General features: G+C 43.7%; 1 protein-coding gene across 1 annotated transcript in view; it reads left to right on the forward strand.

The window, feature by feature from the left end:
• LOC132888311 (reelin-like) overlaps positions 1 to 20,410 on the forward strand; it is a 1,389,809-nt gene that overhangs the window by 1,161,273 nt on the left and 208,126 nt on the right. The window contains 1 exon segment of the mRNA XM_060924376.1: positions 15,602 to 15,756. Within this exon segment, the coding sequence (XP_060780359.1) occupies positions 15,602 to 15,756 (155 nt within the window).

The raw sequence follows: 20,410 nt of genomic DNA on the forward strand, positions 1-20,410 counted from the left end.
CATCATGAGAACCATCTAATGATTCACTGCTGAATTCATTTACCAGATGCATGTAGGGCTTTTACCAAGGTTCATACTCCGTCGCACCCCCATATGTCATTGAGACTCCTGCCTGGTACTGTATATGGTTACACCTACCCATGTCAAAATTGGGGTATGTGTGGAGTGCCCCAAGATGAACAAAATTGCATTATGCATTGCATCAGCCATACTGAACAGGAAGTGAGATATTTTTGGTTTTGTGCATTTTGGCACGTGTTACGTTTTAATGAACTTCTCCTAGGCAGTTTGTTGGATCCAGGCCATATTTGGAATACCTAATGGAAAGATGTTGTCGATGTTAAATTGTGAAGGGATTTGTGATATGTTGCAAGATGTTAAAATGGCAAACTAATAAATTTATATGTTACGCCACGCAAACAGGAAGTGAGTCATAAATTCACCATGCATTGCCTGATATGGCTCAAACTTCACAGGTTATAGGATATCATGGTTCTAAAGATATCCACATGCCCAAAGACACCCTCTGGTATAGCACCAGCATGTGGACATGCAGAGCCGGTTCAGACCTCCATGGGGCCCTAGGCAAAATTCTGCTAAGGGGCCCTCTTAACTGAACCCCAAAATGTTCAACAGTCGCACCTGACACCCAGTGCTTCCACTCATCCCCCCTTTAAACATATTGCACTAGTGTCACCACCTGTTGGTCTAACTCCAAATAAATACAGACCAAATCAGACCAAATCAAATCGAACTAAATGTGTAACAAATTACTCACCATTAAAAATGCCCCTTTCTGCACTTTCTGGATGCAAAATCATCAATAATGTCATCATATGATATTTGCTTCCCCACATCATGGTTGATGCTCATGATGGCCAAACCACTCAGACGTTCCTGGGACATGGAAGATCTCAGATAGTTTTTGATCATTTTTAACTTGCTGAAGCTCCTCTCAGCTGAGGCAACTGTCACAGGCAGAGTGACAGCAATTCTCAGGGCTATCCAAAGGTTAGGATAGAGTTCCTCCAGATTTTTCTCACAAAGGAAAGAAAGCAGCTCAAAGGCAGTCATATTAGCTGATGGTACAGTAGGTCAGGTAAATTCTTGATTTCGTTTGCCAGATCAACTCCACTGATGTCACAGTCTTGGTTGAAGGTCAGAGTTTTCTCAAGTTCCATACACTGAGCCTTTAAGGAGTCACTGGACATCTGACATGCAGTGCTGAAGTTCAGCACTACTCCATATTTAGTCTTCACCTCAGAGCATTTTTTAAGGATTTTCCACTAGGAGACCAACTGGTCTGGGCAATACAATCACAGGCCCCAGAGTCCATGCGGCTGCACCGCTGCGGCATATTCTGTTATGCAAAATGGTTCACCAATCAACATACAGACAAACACACTACAGTGACTACACAGCTATCAAGAGCAATTACCAAACACAAATGTTATGTCAAAGACACTCAAAGTTACACAGTAATGACATCGGATTCTGACATCAGCCATCTCAGTAACCAAATTTTAGTTTTGTTTTTCTTAACCAACATGATCTTGTGTGTATATCTTATAACATAGATCTTCATTTTCCTTGTTAAATGTATACTTACATGGTACTTGGTTAATTAATTGCAACTGATTGAACCAAATGATAAGACATAACTTGGTTTAAAATTTGGTCTCCCAGTGAAGCTGGTTTGGCATTGACTAGGAGACCAAATCTGGCCACTGGGAGACCATTTGGTCTCCCAGTAACTATGTTAAAAAATGCTCTGCTTCACCTGGTTCAGAGTTTCAAATCGTTCATCAATGGATGCTATTGTGGAGTCAACCACAATGTTGAAGAAGTAAAATATAGATAAGGCTACTATTAATTCAGCTCCATCAAATTGGCTGCACTTGTTTTACCTTCAGATACTGTACTTAAGATGTAGGTGATTTAGATTATTATTTAGCCTATTTAGCACCATTGTCATAATACTTCACAAGTTTTATTTATTCACTAATATATCTGCATCTATATTTGCCTGTGGGCTATCCAAGCAAACAAAATTCATCCATCCATCCATCCATCCATCATCTCTAGCCGCTTTATCCTTCTACAGGGTCGCAGGCAAGCTGGAGCCTATCCCAGCTGACTATGGGCGAAAGGCGGGGTACACCCTGGACAAGTCGCCAGGTCATCACAGGGCTGACACATAGACACAGACAACCATTCACACTCACATCTACGGTCAATTTAGAGTCACCAGTTAACCTAACCTGCATGTCTTTGGACTGTGGGGGAAACCGGAGCACCCGGAGGAAACCCACGTGGACAACATGCAAACTCCACACAGAAAGGCCCTTGCCGGCCCCGGGACTCGAACCCAGGACCTTCTTGCTGTGAGGTGACAGCGCTAACCACTACACCACCATGCCGGCCAGACAAAATTCAATCTTAGTAAATATTTATCCATTACTTTCCATTTTGTATAAGTGCAGTTGTAACTACACTCAGAACGATTGATATAACACTTAAATTGTAGAAGCCAGCAAGACGCACACGGAGACCGTCCGGGGTTCACCCAGGGCTCACCGCCCTGTTATGTAGGTCAAACACCGACTAGCCCCGTCCCTCCCACCCGGAGAGGAGAGTTACCTGACTGCTGTTCCCGCTGTTCATTTTCATGCAGTTTCTTTTTCCTTTTTTCACTCCTCGAGGGATAACTCCGCTTCATCTTGCTAGGTTGATGCACAGGCAATAGGAATCTGACGTGTGCGAGCAGCGCGGCGGACGGTCACGTCACGTTTTTGGTTTTTTTTTCTCCACGGGGCCTCTATGAGTTTGCGGGGCCCTACGCAATGTGCGTAGTGTGCGTATTGGGTGAACCGGTACTGTGGACATGGATAAAACCAGCTATGGTTGAGATAAAGTTGCCCAGATTGGCACAAGATTTGGTGTGATCGATACTCTTGTGATACAGGACAAAGGTCAATCAGCCATGCTGGATGGAATGTGGGATTTTGAAATTTTCCTGCGCTGTTTTGAGGGGCTTATGATGGCTAAAATCTCATGAAACTTTGTACATATATTTGTTCTCTGATATAATTTGAGGTGATATGGTAAATCAGTCTGGTTGGGCTTCAATAACTCCATAGTGCCACCTAGCTCAAAATACCAATTTTGCCACCTTGGAAATATTCAAAAACTCATGAAATTTGGTAGACATGTCAGTCTTGCACACCGGTACTCAGCAATAGGTGCTTGACCCCAGGTGTTTCCATAGGACTCCATAGCACCCCCATATGTCATTGAGACTCCTGCCCAGTATATAGTTTCACCTATCTGTGTCAAATTTGGTAGGTGTTTGGAGTGCCCCAGATGAACAAAATGGCATTATGCATTGCATCAGCCATACTCAACAGGAAGTGAGATATTTTTGGTTTTGTGTGTTTTGACATGTGTTATGTTTTAACAAACTCCTCCTAGGCAGTTTGTTGGATTCACGCCATATTTTGGTATATGTCTGTGACAGTTCGTATGGGTGGGTGGAGCACAGAAGGACAGCAGGCCAGAACTGAGTTCACAAAACTCTTTTTATTGACACACTTTTCAGCGTCACACTCTCCCAGACACTCAGACACATGCACACACATCAGTCGTCTGGTTGGGGACAGAGCTCCCTCTGCTCTCGCTCTCTCTCCTTAAATAGGGTGCGGTCACTGGGGAAGACACACAAACACATTAATTGACATCAGGTGCAGTGATTCTGCCACTTACCTTCCCTGACTCCGCCCTCCGGTCACAGACCGATGCTTGACCACGACCCCGCTGCCACATACCCCCACCGCCCGACTCAGGCCGGGCGGCTGTCCGGCCTGCAGCTGACTCCCCCCCCCCCCTTGACGGGAGAGGAAGTCCGCCACAACCATCTGCGCCCCCGGCCTGTGGATCACCTTGAAGTTAAAGGACTGGAGTGCTAGATACCAACGGGTGATCCGCGCGTTAGCATCCTTCATGCGGTGCAGCCACTGGAGGGGCGCGTGATCTGAACAGAGGGTGAAAGGGCGTCCCAGTAGGTAGTAACGGAGGGCAAGGACCGCCCACTTGATCACCAGGCACTCTTTCGCAATGGCGCTGTAGCGCCCCTCACGCACCGACAGCTTCCGACTGATATACAGTACTGGGCGATCCTCCCCCTCCACCTCCTGGGACAAAACAGCCCCCAGCCCTCTGTCCGACGCATCCGTCTGTAACATAAAGGGGAGAGAAAAGTCAGGGGAGTGTAAAAGTGGCCCCCCACACAGTGCAGCCTTTACCTCAGAAAAAGCCCGCTGGCATTGCTCCGTCCACTGGACCGGATCTGGTGCCGCCTTTTTAGTCAGATCAGTCAGTGGACTGGTGACGTCCGAAAAATTAGGCATAAACCTACGATAATAGCCAGCCAACCCCAGGAAATGTCTCACCCCCTTTTTGGTCTTGGGCCTCGGGCAGGCCGTAATTGCTGCTGTCTTGTTAATTTGGGGACGCACCTGCCCGTTGCCCAAGTGGAAGCCCAGATACCGTACTTCCACCTGCCCAATCGCACACTTTTTCGGGTTGGCTGTGAGACCCGCTCGCCTCAGCGACCTAAGGACGGCCCTCAGATGTTCGAGGTGCCTCAGCCAGTCATTACTATAGATAATAATGTCATCGAGGTAGGCAGCCACATTGGTGGAGTGGGGGTGGAGGACCCTATCCATCAGCCACTGAAATGTAGCGGGTGCCCCAAACAGCCCAAAAGGAAGTGTGACAAATTGGTGTAAGTCGAACGGTGTGGAAAAGGCCATTTTTTCCCAGGATAATGGAGTCAAGGGGATCTGCCAATAACCCTTTGTTAAATCCAGTGTCGAGTAAAAGCGAGCCGTGCCTAGTTGATCGAGCAACTCATCAATACGAGGCATTGGGTACGCGTCAAATTTAGACACCGCGTTGACTTTTCTATAGTCTACACAGAACCGGACCGACCCATCGGCCTTGGGTACCAAGACCACCGGGCTGCTCCAGTCACTGTGGGACTCCTCGACGATGCCCATTTCGAGCATGGCCTCGAGTTCTTCCCGAACCACTTTTTTCTTGTGTTCGGGTAGCCTATAAGGGTGGCTACGCACTACCACCCCCGGGGGCGTCTCAATGTGGTGCTCTATGAGGTTGGTGCGGCCGGGCAGGGGTGAGAACACGTCCGAAAACTCAGTCTGCAACTGGGCAACCTCCGCGAGTTGGGTCGGGGAGAGGTGGTCTCCACAGGGGACCAGAGAGGTATGTGATGCCAATATTCCCTTTTGAACCTCTGGCCCCAGCTCCGCCTTCTCCAGAACCACCGACACCAACGCCACAGGGACCTCCTCATTCCAGAGTTTGAGCAGATTGAGGTGGTAAATCTGTAGCACCTCACCTCATAGTCAACGTCCCCGACTCGCCGTGTGACCTCAAAGGGTCCTTGCCACTTGGTGACCAATTTGGAGCTCGATGTGGGCAACAGAACGAGTACTTTATCTCCCGGTGCGAACTCCCTACGGTGCGTACCCTTGTCGTACAGGCAGGTTTGTCGTTCTTGGGCCTGCCGCAAATTCTCCTGAGTTAGGTGCGTGAGTGTGTGGAGTTTTGCGCGCAGATCAATAACGTATTGGATTTAATTTTTTACTTGGTGAAGGTCCCTCCTCCCAATTTTCCCGTAGCACATCTAGAATGCCGCGCAGCTTATGCCCATATAACAATTCAAACAGGGAGAACCCCGTGGAGGCTTGGGGGACCTCTCGCACTGCAAATAGCAAGGGTTCAAGCCATTTATCCCAATTACGTGCGTCCTCACTTACGAATTTTTTAATTATATTCTTGAGGGTGCAATTGAACCGTTCAACTAAACCGTCCGTTTGTGGGTGATAAACGGTGGTGCGGATTGGCTTAATACCCAACAACCCATATAGTTCGTTCAGTGTACGTGACATAAATGAGGTGCCTTAGTCACCTCTGACTAAGCACTGAGCACTGCTGTTGGAGGTGGCCTGGCTCCCCGCAGTGCCAGCAAACCAGCCCAGGCTTCCTCTCTGCACTAGTGCTCTGGGGCTCACTCACCTGAGGGGGGGGAGACAGACACAGAAGGGAGAAATGGGAGGGCACTGCGGGTGCGGCAGGCCGGCTGGGGTGGCGCCGGCCCCCGCCTCCGCGGTGGGGGAATGGGGCGAGGAGGAGACACAGGAGGAGGGGGAGAGAGAGAGAGAGAGGAGAGAAGAGGTTGTCTGCTGTCCTGCCATCGGGACAGCCACCAAATGGTCCTCCGCCAGCTCGATTGCCTGATCCAGCAACGCCGGGCGGTGGCACTGGACCCACTCTGCGGTTCCTGCTGGTAAACGCGTGATGAACTGCTCCAGTACCACCTGGTCGATGAGTCCCTCGGCGTCGCGGTTGTCGGCCCTCAACCACTGCCAGCAGGCATCCAGGAGTTGCTGGCCAAACGCGAACGGCCGGCCGACTTCCTCCAAGCGCAAAGCACGAAAGCACTGACGTTGTTGCTCGGTGGTGCACCCCACACGCTGGAGGATGGCCCGGCGAAGGTCCACATAGGCAAGCCAGTGGTCGGCAGGAAGCTGTAGCGCGGCCAGCTGCGCCTCTCCCGTTAGCAGGGGGAGGAGGCGCGCCACGTGCTGTTCCACCGGCCACCCCGAGGTCTCTGCTACCTGCTCAATGAGCGTGAGGAAGGCCTCGGGGTCGTCCTGCGGGCCCATCTTCGTTAGGGTGAGGGGGGAAGGGCCCGAGGCAGTGGAATTGGTGGACCCCACTGATGCGAGGAGGTGCCAGAACGCCCAACGATCTTCCTGTTGCGCCAGCACCAGGGCCTCGAATCGTTGTTCTTGCTCCTTTCGGAGGGCGACCAGCGCCTGGTGCTGGCTTTGTTGGGCCGTGGTGAGGGTGTGGATCAGTTCTGCGAAGGGGGAGGACTCCATGGGGCTGTTCTCTTCTGTGCTCGTCCCGGGTTTCGGCACCACTGTGACAGTTTGTATGGGTGGGTGGAGCACAGAAGGACAGCAGGCCAGAACTGAGTTCACAAAACTCTTTTTATTGTGACACTTTTCAGCGTTACACTCTCCCAGACACTCAGACACACACACACACACATCAGTCATCTGGTTGGGGAGAGAGCTCCCTCTGCTCTCGCTCTCTCTCCTTAAATAGGGCGCGGTCACTGGGGAAGACAGACAAACACGTTAATTAACATCAGGTGCAGTGATTCTGCCACTTACCTTCCCTGACTCTGCCCTCCGGTCACAGACCGACGCTTGACCATGCCCCCACTGCCACAACATGCTAGCCACCAGGCTAACTTGTGGTATATATTTACAAACATGACCTAAGATTAGGTAATTCTTCTTATGGCACTGTGCTAGCAGTTGCCACCTGTTGAGGCTCTCTAATTTCCCCTTGGGATCAATAAAGTGTTATTTAAAAAATGTTTTGACTTTATTTGCAACTTGGGTGGACTACTGAAAACAGAACATGAGGCAATATCTCATTAGCTGCTTGATGTTTTACCTTTCAGTCTACTATATCTCTTTGGGAACAACTGCCAATGATAACATTTGGCTTCTGGTCTTCTTGGCTATGTGGTTGGCCCAGATAGTGCTTGCCCTCCTTAATCGCTGCTTGCAGCTAAATTTTGATAATGTCTTTGTAATTGAATGTCTTTGCTTTATTATTACATCCTCAGCATAGGCACTTAAATATGATACGTACTGTACTGCATCTGAATCCTGAAACCTGAATCATTGTGGTGCAGTGGTTTAGGACTGTTGTCTTACAGCAAGAAGGTTCTTGGGTCAACCCTTGCAGCTGACTTGGACATTTCTGTATAGAGTTTGTATGTTCTCCCTCTGCCTGTGTGGGTTTCCTATGGGGGATCTGGTTTCTGACCACAGAAAGATAAGCAGATTGGGTCAACTGGCTACTCTAAATTGCCAGTAGGTATGACTGTGAGTGTGAATGGTTGTTTGTCTCTGTGTTATCCCTGTGATAGATTGGCAACCTATCCAGGGTGTACACTGCCTCTTGCCTGAAATCAGTTGGGATTCACTTCAGTTTCCAATACGACCCTGATGGAATAGCAGTATAGATGATGAATGGATGGTCCAGAATCCTCTACTCACAAGCAAACACTTTTTATTGAAGTGTAATGTTAAGAACCATCATTTGTCCACAAAAATTAATCCTTATATTTGTCATCGTGGGAAAGACCATGTTGGTATTTTCTGCATGTCACCTTCCATAATGCTTAGTACATACAGTGGCACTTGAAAGTTTGTGAACCCTTTAGAATTTTCTCTATTTCTGCATAAATACAGTATGACCTAAAACAACATCAGATTTTCACACAAGTCCTAAAAGTAGATAAAGAGAACCCAGTTAAACAAACAAGACAAAAATATTATACTTGGTCATTTATTTATTGAGGAAAATGATCCAATATTACATATCTGTGAGTGGCAAAACTATGTGAACATTTGCTTACAGTATCTGGTGTATCTTGCCTTTGTGCAGCAATAACTGCAACTAAATGTTTCTGGTAACTGTTGATCAGTCCTGCACACTGGCTTGGAGGAATTTTAGTCCATACAGAACAGCTTCAACTCTGGGATGTAGGTGGGCTTCCTCACATGAACTGCTCGCTTCAGGTCCTTCCACAACATTTTGACTGGATTAAGGTCAGGACTTTGACTTGGCCATTCCAAAACATTAACTTTATTCTTCTTTAACCATTCTCTGGTAGAATGACTTGTGTGCTTAGGGTCATTGTCTTGCTGCATGACCCACCTTCTCTTGAGATTCAGTTCATGGACAGATGTCCTGACATTTTCCTTTAGAATTTGCTGGTATAATTCAGAATTCATTGCTCCATCAATGATGGCAAGCCGTCCTGGCCCAGATGCAGCAAAACAGACCCAAACCATGATACTACCACCACCATGTTTCACAAATGGGATAAGGTTCTTATGCTGGAATGCAGTGTTTTCCTTTCTCCAAAAATAACTTCTCATTTAAACCAAAAAGTTCCATTTTGGTCTCATCCATCCACAAAACATTTTTTCAATAACCTTCTGGCTTGTCCATGTGAGCTTTAGCAAATGAGCAGCAATGTTCTTTTTGGAGAGCAGTGGCTTTCTCCTTCCAACCCTGCCATGTTATTACACATCTTGCTCTTGGAGTGATCTTTGTTGGTTGACCACTCCTGAGGAGGGTAACATCCATCCATCCATCCATCCATCATCTGTAGCCGCTTATCCTGTTCTACAGGGTCGCAGGCAAGCTGGAGCCTATCCCAGCTGACTATGGACGAGAGGTGGGGTATACGCTGGACAAGTTGCCAGGTTATTGGAGGGCTGACACAGAGACAAACAACCATTCACATTCATATCTATGGTCAATTTAGAGCCACCAGTTAACCTAACTGCATGTCTTTTGACTGTGGGGGAAACCGGAGCACCCGGAGGAAACCCACGCAGTCACCGGGAGAACATGCAAACTCCACACAGAAAGGCCCTTGCCAGCCGCTGGGCTCGAACCCAGGACCTTCTTGCTGTGAGGCGACAGTGCTAACCGCTACACCACCGTGCAGCCCCAGGAGGGTAACAATGGTCTTGAATTTCCTCCATTTGTACTCAGTCTGTTTGACTGTGGATTGGTGGACACCAAACTCTTTAAAGATGGTTTTGTAACCTTTTCCAGACTGATGAGCATCAACAACACTTTTTCTGAGGTCCTCAGAAATATCATTTGTTCGTGCCATGATCCACTTCCACAAACATGTGTTGTGAAGATCAGACATTGATAGATCCTTGTTCTTTAAATGAAACAGGGTGCCCACTCACACCTGAATATCATCCCATTGATTGAAAACACCTGAATCTAATTTCACCTTCAAATTAACTGCTAATCCTAGAGGTTCACATACTTTTGCCACTCACAGATATGTAATATTGGATCATTTTCCTCAATAAATGAATGAATGAATGAATGAATGAATTTATTTATTTCGAACATGTATAAAAATGTATGTAACTATTTGTACATACAAAAGAAAGAAAATGAAAAAAGTGACAAAAAAAGAATAAATAAAATAATATAAAGAGCTAATACATTACAATACACCGCACATTGTTCGAAAAAGGAGTGGGAAGAAGTACAATACTTTTTTTAATTTCCCACCCCTTTTTAACTACCCCGAAATCCAAACTACATGAATACACTTATAAAAATATATACCACATATACCCTTCATGATTATCCATATAAATATATAATTACAAAAATAAATATATACTACATACCATATCCATATACATATATATACATATACACATAACTATCTATATAAATATATAATTACAAAAAAAAAAAATATATATATCTACTACATACTTATCCCTGTAAATATGAAGATATCTATCCCCATAAATAAATATATACCATATACTAAGCTAGTTCTAATATAACAATCAACCCTATTCTATTTATCCCTCATCATCCTCCATTAACATATTTCCTCTGCAATATACTTGTTTAAAAATATTTTTTGTACCTTTTTTTAAACAGATTTATATTTGCACTTTGTTTTATTTCTGTCTCCAGTCTGTTCCATAAAGTCACCCCACAGCTCGATACGCACATGCTTTTCATATTTGTTCGAACCTTTGGTTTTTTAAAATTTAGGTCTCCCCTTAGATTATATCCCCCCTCTCTCTCACTGAACATTCCTTGTATATTTTTTGGCAATAGATTATTTCTTACTTTGTACATTATTTGTGCTGTTCTGAATTTGACCAGATCCATAAATTTCAACATGTGTGATTTTATGAATAGTGGGTTTGTGTGATCTCTGTATCCTGTTTTGTTTATTGTCCTTATTGCTCTTTTCTGTATTGTACATATCGGCTGCAGAGTGGTTTTGTAGGTGTTTCCCCAGACTTCGACACAATAAGTCAGATATGGCAAAAATAATGAGTAATATAGAGTATGCAAAGATTTACAATCAAGAATATATTTTGTTTTCCACAGAATTGCCGAGCACTTTGCCAGTTTTGCTCGTACGTATCCTACATGAGGTTTCCAGCACTTTAGGATCCAAAATCACACCAAGAAATTTAATTTCCTGTACCATTTCTATCTTAGTATTGTCTATTATCAATTCTACATTACAATCTATTTTATGTCTCCCAAACAACATAATCTTTGTTTTGCTTAGATTTAATGATAATTTATTTTTGTCAAACCATAGTTTTAGTTTATTTATTTCAGTTGTGATTATCTCTAAAGTCTGCTGCAAATTCTCACCGGAACAAAAAATATTGGTGTCATCTGCAAACAAAACAAATTTCAGTTCTTGCGAAATTGTACATATGTCATTGATGTATATTATGAATAATTTCGGACCTAATATTGACCCCTGTGGTACCCCGCATGTAATGTTCATGAAATCAGATTTATGGTCACCTATCTGCACAAACTGTTGCCTGTTTCTTAGATAGCTCGACAGCCAACTCCACCCAACTCCCCTAACACCACACTTTTCTAGTTTACTTAATAATATACTATGATCAATAGTATCGAATGCTTTTTTTAGGTCCACAAATACTCCAATTGCTATTTTTTTATTGTCTATACATTTTGTGATTTCCTCTATTAGTTCCATTAGTGCCATCGATGTTGATCTGTCCGTTCTGAATCCATATTGACTGTCTGTAAGGAGGTTGTGTTTTTCAATGAATTTGTCCAGTCTATCTGAAAAAAGTTTTTCGAGTATTTTGGAGAATTGGGGGAGTAAAGAAACAGGCCTGTAGTTTGTGAAATGGTGTCTATCTCCGGTTTTAAACAATGGTATCACTTTTGCAATTTTCATTTTGTCTGGAAATGTACCTGATTGAAAAGATAAATTGCAGATGTGGGTGAGTGGTTTCACAATTCCCTCAATAACTGTCTTTACTGTTAACATGTCTATATCATTCCAGTCTGCAGAAGTTTTGTTTTTACATTTTCTTACAATTTGGATAATTTCTTCCTCATCAGTTGCAGTTAGAAAAATTGTACTTGGATTTCTGTCCCCCATATCTTCTATGTCCCCACATTGTGTTGTCTCGGGTTCCTTTATTTTTGCCGCTAAATCTGGTCCCACATTTACAAAGAATTGATTAAAACCATTCACCACATCCTCCATATTATTTATGGTCTTATCATTTACAGTGTAGTACTCTGGGTAATTTGTAGTTTTGGATCCATTTCTCACAATACCATTTAATACAGTCCATATACCTTTAATATTGTTTTTATTTTTCTCCACTAATTTATTATAATAGTCTTTCTTACATATCCTCATAATATTAGTTAATTTATTTTTATATTTTTTATATTTTTCCTCTGCCTCTATAGTTCGATGCTTTAAGAATTGTCTGTATAATATATTTTTCTTTTTGCAGGCATTTTGTAGCCCCTTGGTGACCCACGGACTATTTGTATATTTATGTATATTACTGTATTTCTTTATAGGACAATTTTTATTATATAGTTCATTGAATATTATTAAAAATTCCTCATATGCTTTATCAACATCTTTTTCTTTATAAACTACATTCCAGTCCTGTATTATTAAGTCATTTTTTAGTGCAATCATGGTTTCTTCAGTTTTCATTCTTATATATTTATAATTTTTATTATCCTTTTTCTTGCTATAATTACAGTAATATACATTAAAAATAGGTAGGTGGTCACTGATGTCTGTTAATAGTAGACCGCTCTCTATATTATTTTCCAGGATATTAGTAAATATATTATCTATTAAAGTGGTGCTGTGAGAAGTGATCCTGCTTGGTCTGGTAATAGTTGGGTACAGTCCCATACTTAACATTGAATTAATGAACTCTTCTGTCATTTTGTGTTTCTTATGATTTAAGAGGTCGATGTTAAAATCACCACAGATGTACATGACCTTCTGAGTTGATTTTATAAACATACTTTCCATCCAATCTATAAAAACTTCTATGCTTGATCCAGGAGATCTGTATATACAGCTCACCATTATATTTTTCATTTTTTCACAGCATATTTCTATTGTAATACACTCCATCCAATCATCAACAGCTACCGTCATTTTATTATTAACAAACTATTATCAACATATATTGCCACTCCCCCTCCTCTTTTGTTCTTTCTATTGATATAATTTAATTCATACCCGTTCAGCTCAAAATCTACTCCCATCTCATCGTTGATCCAAGTTTCAGATATGGCTATTATATTGAATGGAGTATTGAACTGACTGAGATATTCCTTCATTTTATGGAAATTGGCATACAGACTTCTGATATTGAAATGAATAATTGATATCTTATTTCCGTCTCTGATCTTTGCATTGTATTGATATTCAGTGTAATACCGGCAGCTGATATTGATGTTGCTGAAAAGATTATTTTCCGGATCAATATTATTTTCCATATCTTGTATTTTGTGCTCAGTATAATGGAAAGTGTCCAGTTCTTGTGTCCAGTGTCCAGTGTCCAGTCCTTGTGTCATGATTGTAAATTGCTTTATTTGGCTCCCTTAGAATTTGTCCAGTTCCCCAATATCTCGGATGACCAAGATCTTGGCCTCTTCTGGAGATCCCCTCAACTTGATGAAAATCTTGCAGTTTTGTGTCCAAGTGTTTTGGATTTTCCCCTGTTTCCTTAGTAGTCTCGCCTTTTTTGCAATATCTGCATTTTTTTTTGTTAAGTGCTCATTTAAAAACACATCTGAGCCTTTCAGTTTCTTCCCTTGTTTTAACAGTTGCATCTTATGCTTTCTGTTGGCAAATCTCATTATTACAGCTGGTTTGCCTGTGTTGCTTCTCTGTGGGAGAGGGTGACATGCTTCGATGTTATTGCTTTTTACCTCAATCCCCTTGGAGTGCAGGAATGCTAACACCTGTTTCTCCACAGAGTTAGCATCCTCCTCGTTCAGTTCCTCTCCATCTCTTCTCGCCACTGCTCCAGCATATGAGCGGGGTCGAATTTGCAGTCCGGTCACAATGATGTCATTCATCCGGGTGTACTGCTCCAGCTCCTCCACTCGGTTCTCGAGAATGGCGATCCTCTTTGCCTTCTCTGAATTCTGCAGCCTCAGAGCTTTGACCTCTTCTACCAGGTCCAGGATGGTCTTCTGCTGCACCCTGACAGCAGAGATTTCTTCCCCCAGAAAGTCGAGGGATTTTTTAATATCATCTATCTCCTCGACCGTAGGAGCTTTCTTCGGGGGCATTGCGTTTGTTGTTATTACGCGGCCCGTTCCTGCGCAACCTCTCGGCCCGCTCTCGCGCAGCCTCGCTCCCGCGCAACCTCTCGGCCCGCTCTCGCGCAACCTCTCGGCCCGCTCTCGCGCAACCTCTCGGCCCGCTCTCGCGCAGCTTCGCTCCCGCGCAACCTCTCGGCCCGCTCTCGCGCAGCCTCGCTCCCGCGCAACCTCTCGGCCTGCTCTCGCGCAGCCTCGCTCCCGCGCAACCTCTCGGCCCGCTCTCGCGCAGCTTCGCTCCCGCGCAACCTCTCGGCCCGCTCTCACGCAGCCTCGCTCTCGCGCAACCTCTCGGCCCGCTCTCGCGCAGCCTCACTCCCGCGCAACCTCTCCTAAATAAATGACCAAGTAGAATATTTTTGTCTCATTTGTTTAACTGGGTTCTCTTTATCTACTTTTAGGACTTGTGTGAAAATCTGATGTTTTAGTTCATATTTATGCAGAAATATCAAAAATTCTAAAGGGTTCACAAACTTTCAAGCACCACTGTATATACCCGTTGACTCGACATAAAATTTTATGACATACCTGTGATAGTGGTTAGCGCTGTCGCCTCACAGCAAGAAGGTCCGGGTTCGAGCCCCGTGGCCGGCGAGGGCCTTTCTGTGCGGCGTTTGCATGTTCTCCCCGTGTCCGTGTGGGTTTCCTCTGGGTGCTCCGGTTTCCCCCACAGTCCAAAGACATGCAGGTTAGGTTAACTGGTGACTCTAAATTGACCGTAGGTGTGAGTTTGAATGGTTGTGTCCATGTGTCAGCCCTGTGATGACCTGGCGACTTGTCCAGGGTGTACCCTGCCTTTCGCCCGTAGTCAACTGGGATAGGCTCCAGCTTGCCTGCAACTCTGTAGAACAGGATAAAGCAGCTAGAGATAATGAGATGAGACTATCACCACCTAATTGGCTGGAGTGCTCATCTCATCAGTTTTAAAATGTTTTTGCATTTCTGTGTGAGCAGGGGTATTTGCACTTATCCTCTCAATTGATTTTTTTAAAACAACAGAAAAAAAGCCATATATATATATATATATGGGCCTAAGTAAGTTTTGGATGTGAGATGAATTGGTGATGCACACAAATTACTCACAAAGCATAACAGATTTCATTTATTTTTATTTCTAGTATCTGGAAATTGTGTTCGTGTTCTTGCATGAACACAATTTGCACTACAACTTAGTTGTGGTGCTTTTTATATGTTATGTTTTTTAAAACTGTTTCATGAATTTTATTCCTCCAATTTGAATGACTATTAAAAATATTTTAAACTGCTTTCACAGTAACTGACCACTGGCTCTTCTCTGAAGATTGCTCGATACAACAATTCTGCCTCTCCCCAGATGGGGTAATGGTATGTGGGAAAGCAGATGGGCAAGAGGTGTATGCTGTTACACACGACATCATCCCAGACAAAGGATGGGTCATGCAGTTTAAGGTCAGTGTATGCATTTTATTCATCCGCGCTGCTCTCATCATTATTATCCTTATTATAATTATTTCACATCTGGTTCAATTTCCAAGTTTAGTCATTTTTTTAAATTTGATTTATTTGGCAATAATACAGTACATAAAAAATGATCCAAAATAAACATGAGTATAAAAAAATACATAAAATACATAATACTGTAGATATTAAAGAAAGAAGAAAGCACAACTTTATTCATCACACACTTGTGAAATTTCCTCTCTGCATTTAACCCATCTGAAGCAGTAAACACACACATGCACACACACACGTGAGCAATGAACACACATACCCAGAGCAGTGGGCAGCTACAGTATGCTAACAGCGCCCGGAGAGCTGCCAGGGATAACTAGGGATAACACAAAAAAGTTACACTTATTTCCATTGTGGTCCCCATAAGATGTGACATAGAGAGATATAAACCTCATACTAATAAAAATATACAGAAATTAATAAAAAATAAAATTATTCTCAATAGAAGTCATAACATTATACAAATAAGACTTAACATTTTTCTTAAAATTTAACAAAGATTGACTAGAATTGACTAAAGTAGAAGCAAGGCTAGCCCTGTGATGACCTGGCGACTTGTCCAGGGTGTACCCCGCCTTTCGCCCGTAGTCAGCTGGGATAGGCTCCAGCTTGCCTGCGACCCTGTAGAACAGGATAAAGCAGCTAAAGATAATGAGATGAGATAATGAGATGAGATGAGAAGCAAGGCTATTCCATAACTGAGCACCAGTGATACAAAACGAAAACTTATCAAAAGCACCAAAATGAGGAATGACAAGCGAATGCTGACTAGAACAAGTATTATGAGAATGTTTTCTTGAGATGGAAAGGAATTGGTCAGAAAGGTACTTAGGAGACATCCCATCAAGCACTCGGTACATATGATTTAGTTTTAATTGCTATTAAGGATTGGTCCAACTCTGCACCTAGAGAGTATAGCTCTACTCTATATTGGATAGGGAGCCACCAGGGCCGGTTCTGGAGGGGTAGCAACGGTAGCATTTGCACCCGGGACTGGTGTGGAGAGGGGCCCCAAAAAATAAGACAAAATAAAGAGTTCTCTCTGTTCCTGAATAAGTGCATTACTGAGTGTCTCTGAGCAAAGGAGAGCCTGAACGTTGCAGCCTCCCTATTGGCTGTTTATTGGCTGTTTGTAAAAATGCATCAATTGTTGCCCCTCCCACGGGAATCATCGCGGGCTCGAGAGACGAGACCTGACGAGTTAGTTCGTTGGTAGCAGAACAAAATGTCTGGACACAAATCGGGTTTTCAGAAAAGGAAAGAAAAACGCAGGGTCGAAAATACAAAAAAGGAGGCAGAAAATGCAAAACGAGTTTTAAGGTAGGACAAATGGTTACTTTTTAAGGCAGCCCGCCGTGGCTGCAGGCTCATTTATTATAGCCCATTTAGTTAAAATAGTTGATGTAAAATGTTTATAGTTATGTGATGGTTGTCCTGATTTAGACTGGTGTGTGTGTGTGTGTGTTTGTTTGTTTGTTTGTTTTTTGGGGGGGGGGGGTTGCGCGATGTTGCACCCGGGTCCATATTAGGGCAGAACCGGCCCTGGGAGCCACCCTAAGATTTTGAAGTGTTCAGTAAATAATGATGTTCTTGGCTTTAAATTTAGAGTAAAACAAACCAATTTATTCTGAGAAATCTGCGATTTTGTTTTTGTTTTCTTAGTCAAACTTGAGTACCAAAAAGAGCAGGCATAATCTTAGTGACATTGTACCACTGCTGATGCTAACAGTTTCTTGGTTCTTAAATCTAAAAATGCTGATTTTCAATATAAAAATTTTAATCTGGCATATACCTTACTCAGTACCTTTTTGGCCATTGCCTCTTCATCTAAAGATTGGTCCAACTCTGCACCTAAATATTTAACTTTCGAGTAATATTTTATTTCAATACCTTTGCACACAATGTCCAAATTCGAATTTTTCTTCAAGTTACTTTTAGAGCCAAACAGCATAGATTCAGTTTTTCCAAGATGTAAAGATAACCTGTTATCCACTAGCCAATCACCAACAGATGATAATTCTTCACTAATTTGATTTTGTAAAGTTACTAAATTCTGACCAGGTATTAACAATGCAGAATCATTGGTATACAACAATAACTTGCATTTCACATCCATTTCCATATCGTTAACATGCATCAAAAACAATAAGGACCCAAGGATTGATCCTTGCAGAACTCCACATGTGATATTTTCAAGATTAGATTTAACGCCTGAAAGATTAACAAGTTGTCTCATCTCTCATTATCTCTAGCCACTTTATCCTGTTCTACAGGGTCGCAGGCAAGTTGGAGCCTATCCCAGCTGACTACGGGCGAAAGGTGGGGTACACCCTGGACAAGTCGCCAGGTCATCACAGGGCTGACACAGAGACAGACAACCATTCACACCTACGGTCAATTTAGAGTCACCAGTTAACCTAACCTGCATGTCTTTGGGGGAAACCGGAGCACCCAGAGGAAACCCACGCAGACACGGGGAGAACATGCAAACTCCACACAGAAAGGCCCTCGCCGGCCATGGGGCTCGAACCCAGGACCTTCTTGCTGTGAGGCAACAGTGCTAACCACTACACCACCGTGCCGCCACAAGTTGTTTACAATTTAATAAAAATGACTTGAACCAATTTACAGCAGAGTCAGACAAACCCATACACCTCAATTTACCAAGTAAAATCTCATGATTAACCATGTCAAAAGCTTTCTGTAAATCAAGCAGCACCATTCCTACATAGTTACCTTTGTCCATTTCTAGCCTAATATAATCAGTTAAATGCAATAAACATATATCAGTAGAATAAGATTTTCGAAATCCAGACTGAAATTCATATAACAAATTTGACTCATGCAAATCTACATACAGTTGATCATGCATCACTGTTTCAAATATTTTAGATATCACATTAAGAATAGACACAGGATGATAATTACTTTCACTGGTTTTACTATTCTTTTTATACAATGGAACAACTATAGCATATTTGAGATCTGGTACAACACCATGTAATATAGATACATTTATCATACGAGTGTCAGTAAACCCACTGGAAACGAGCAAACTACAAACATGGACAGCCCGGATTACAACTCCCAGCATGCACAGCGCCCTCTATCCCCTGCCTTCTGATTCACAGCTGACTCACATTTCCACAATCGCCTGTCTTCCTATATAAACCCCAGTCACACTTTCACCCATTGTGAAGTATGGTCCTGATTCACTAGTTCATACCAAGCCTTGTTTCTTTCTGACTGCCTTTCTGACCCTTGACAGTACTTCCTCATTTTCTCACTCTGTCTTGCCCTCGTAACTCTGTTTGCTGATCGCCCAACCCTTGCTAGCTTCTGACTACATTTCCTCTCTCTCGATTTGGCTTGGTTTGCTCTTCTAAAGCTGTCTTCCAGTGCACATACATCCATAAGTGCCTGCGTCCTCACAGGATACTTCACCAGCATGGATGTAGCGGAGGATTCCAAACAGACGGCTCTCAATGCACAAGGGCACCTGCAAGGAGAACATCAACAGATGCTTGCTGATTTGAACACCAGAATGACACCACTTACAACTGTTATGTTGCAGGCCCTCCTAGCACTCCCTGAACCACCTCCTCATCCGGCGTTGCAACTCCCTGCGCCAGAGAAGTTTGCTGGCGACACCACCGCGTGTAAGGGCTTCTTGTTGCAATGCTCATTGTATTTTGCCACCATGCCTGATTTACCTGATGAGCACAAACATCGCCAAGTTTCTGTCTCTCCTCACTGGCAAAGCAATCTGCTGGGCTACAGCTGTTTGGAACAGGGGTGGAAAGCCAACAGGGTCATACAAGCAGTTTCTCTCCCTCTTCAAGAAGGTGTTTGACCATGAACCCGAAGGGATCGAAGCTGGGGAGAGCCTTATCACCAGTTCATAGGGCACTAGAAGCATCACAGAATATGCCCTGGACTTCTGGACTCTTGCAGCCACCAGTGGATGGAATGACCCAGCCCTGACGGCAGTTTTTCGTCAAGGTCCAAGTCCAGAAATACTCAGTGAACTGGCATGTAGGGATGAGAATCTCTCATTGGATGCCCTCATTGAACTGGCTATCTGACTAGATCAGCTTTTAAAACACTGGCCCTCACTCCCCACTGACAAAAAAACAGCTTCCAGAGGACCACACACACCTATGGAGTTGTCACGCACAAGGTTGACCCGTGATGAGCATGTCAGATGGCATAAGGAGGGGCTGTGCTTTTACTGTGGGAATGCAGATCACAGCATTCAACATTGCCCAGTCCGACCTGGCTGGGTAGCCTCGACAAAGAGACCTGTTCCAGCCATGAGTCCGATGAGAAAGTTCGACTTTAAGTCCTTTCAAATTCCAGTGTTCCTGAAGATGGCGTCCTCCAATCATGTCCTGTCTGCCTTCATTGCTTCAGGGGCAGAGGGGAAATTTCAGTGAAGCCCTTGTGCAAAAGTTCAACCTGCCAGTCACCTCTTTGCACAGCGCTCTTAGCATCAAGACAATCAACGGAGAACCCATAGGCAATGGACTGGTCACATCACGAACACAACCCTTACAGATACAGGTGGGCGCACTACATAAAGAGCTCATCT

The sequence above is a fragment of the Neoarius graeffei genome, chromosome 6 (genome assembly GCF_027579695.1).
Source record: "Neoarius graeffei isolate fNeoGra1 chromosome 6, fNeoGra1.pri, whole genome shotgun sequence".
Taxonomy (NCBI): Eukaryota; Metazoa; Chordata; class Actinopteri; order Siluriformes; family Ariidae; genus Neoarius; species Neoarius graeffei.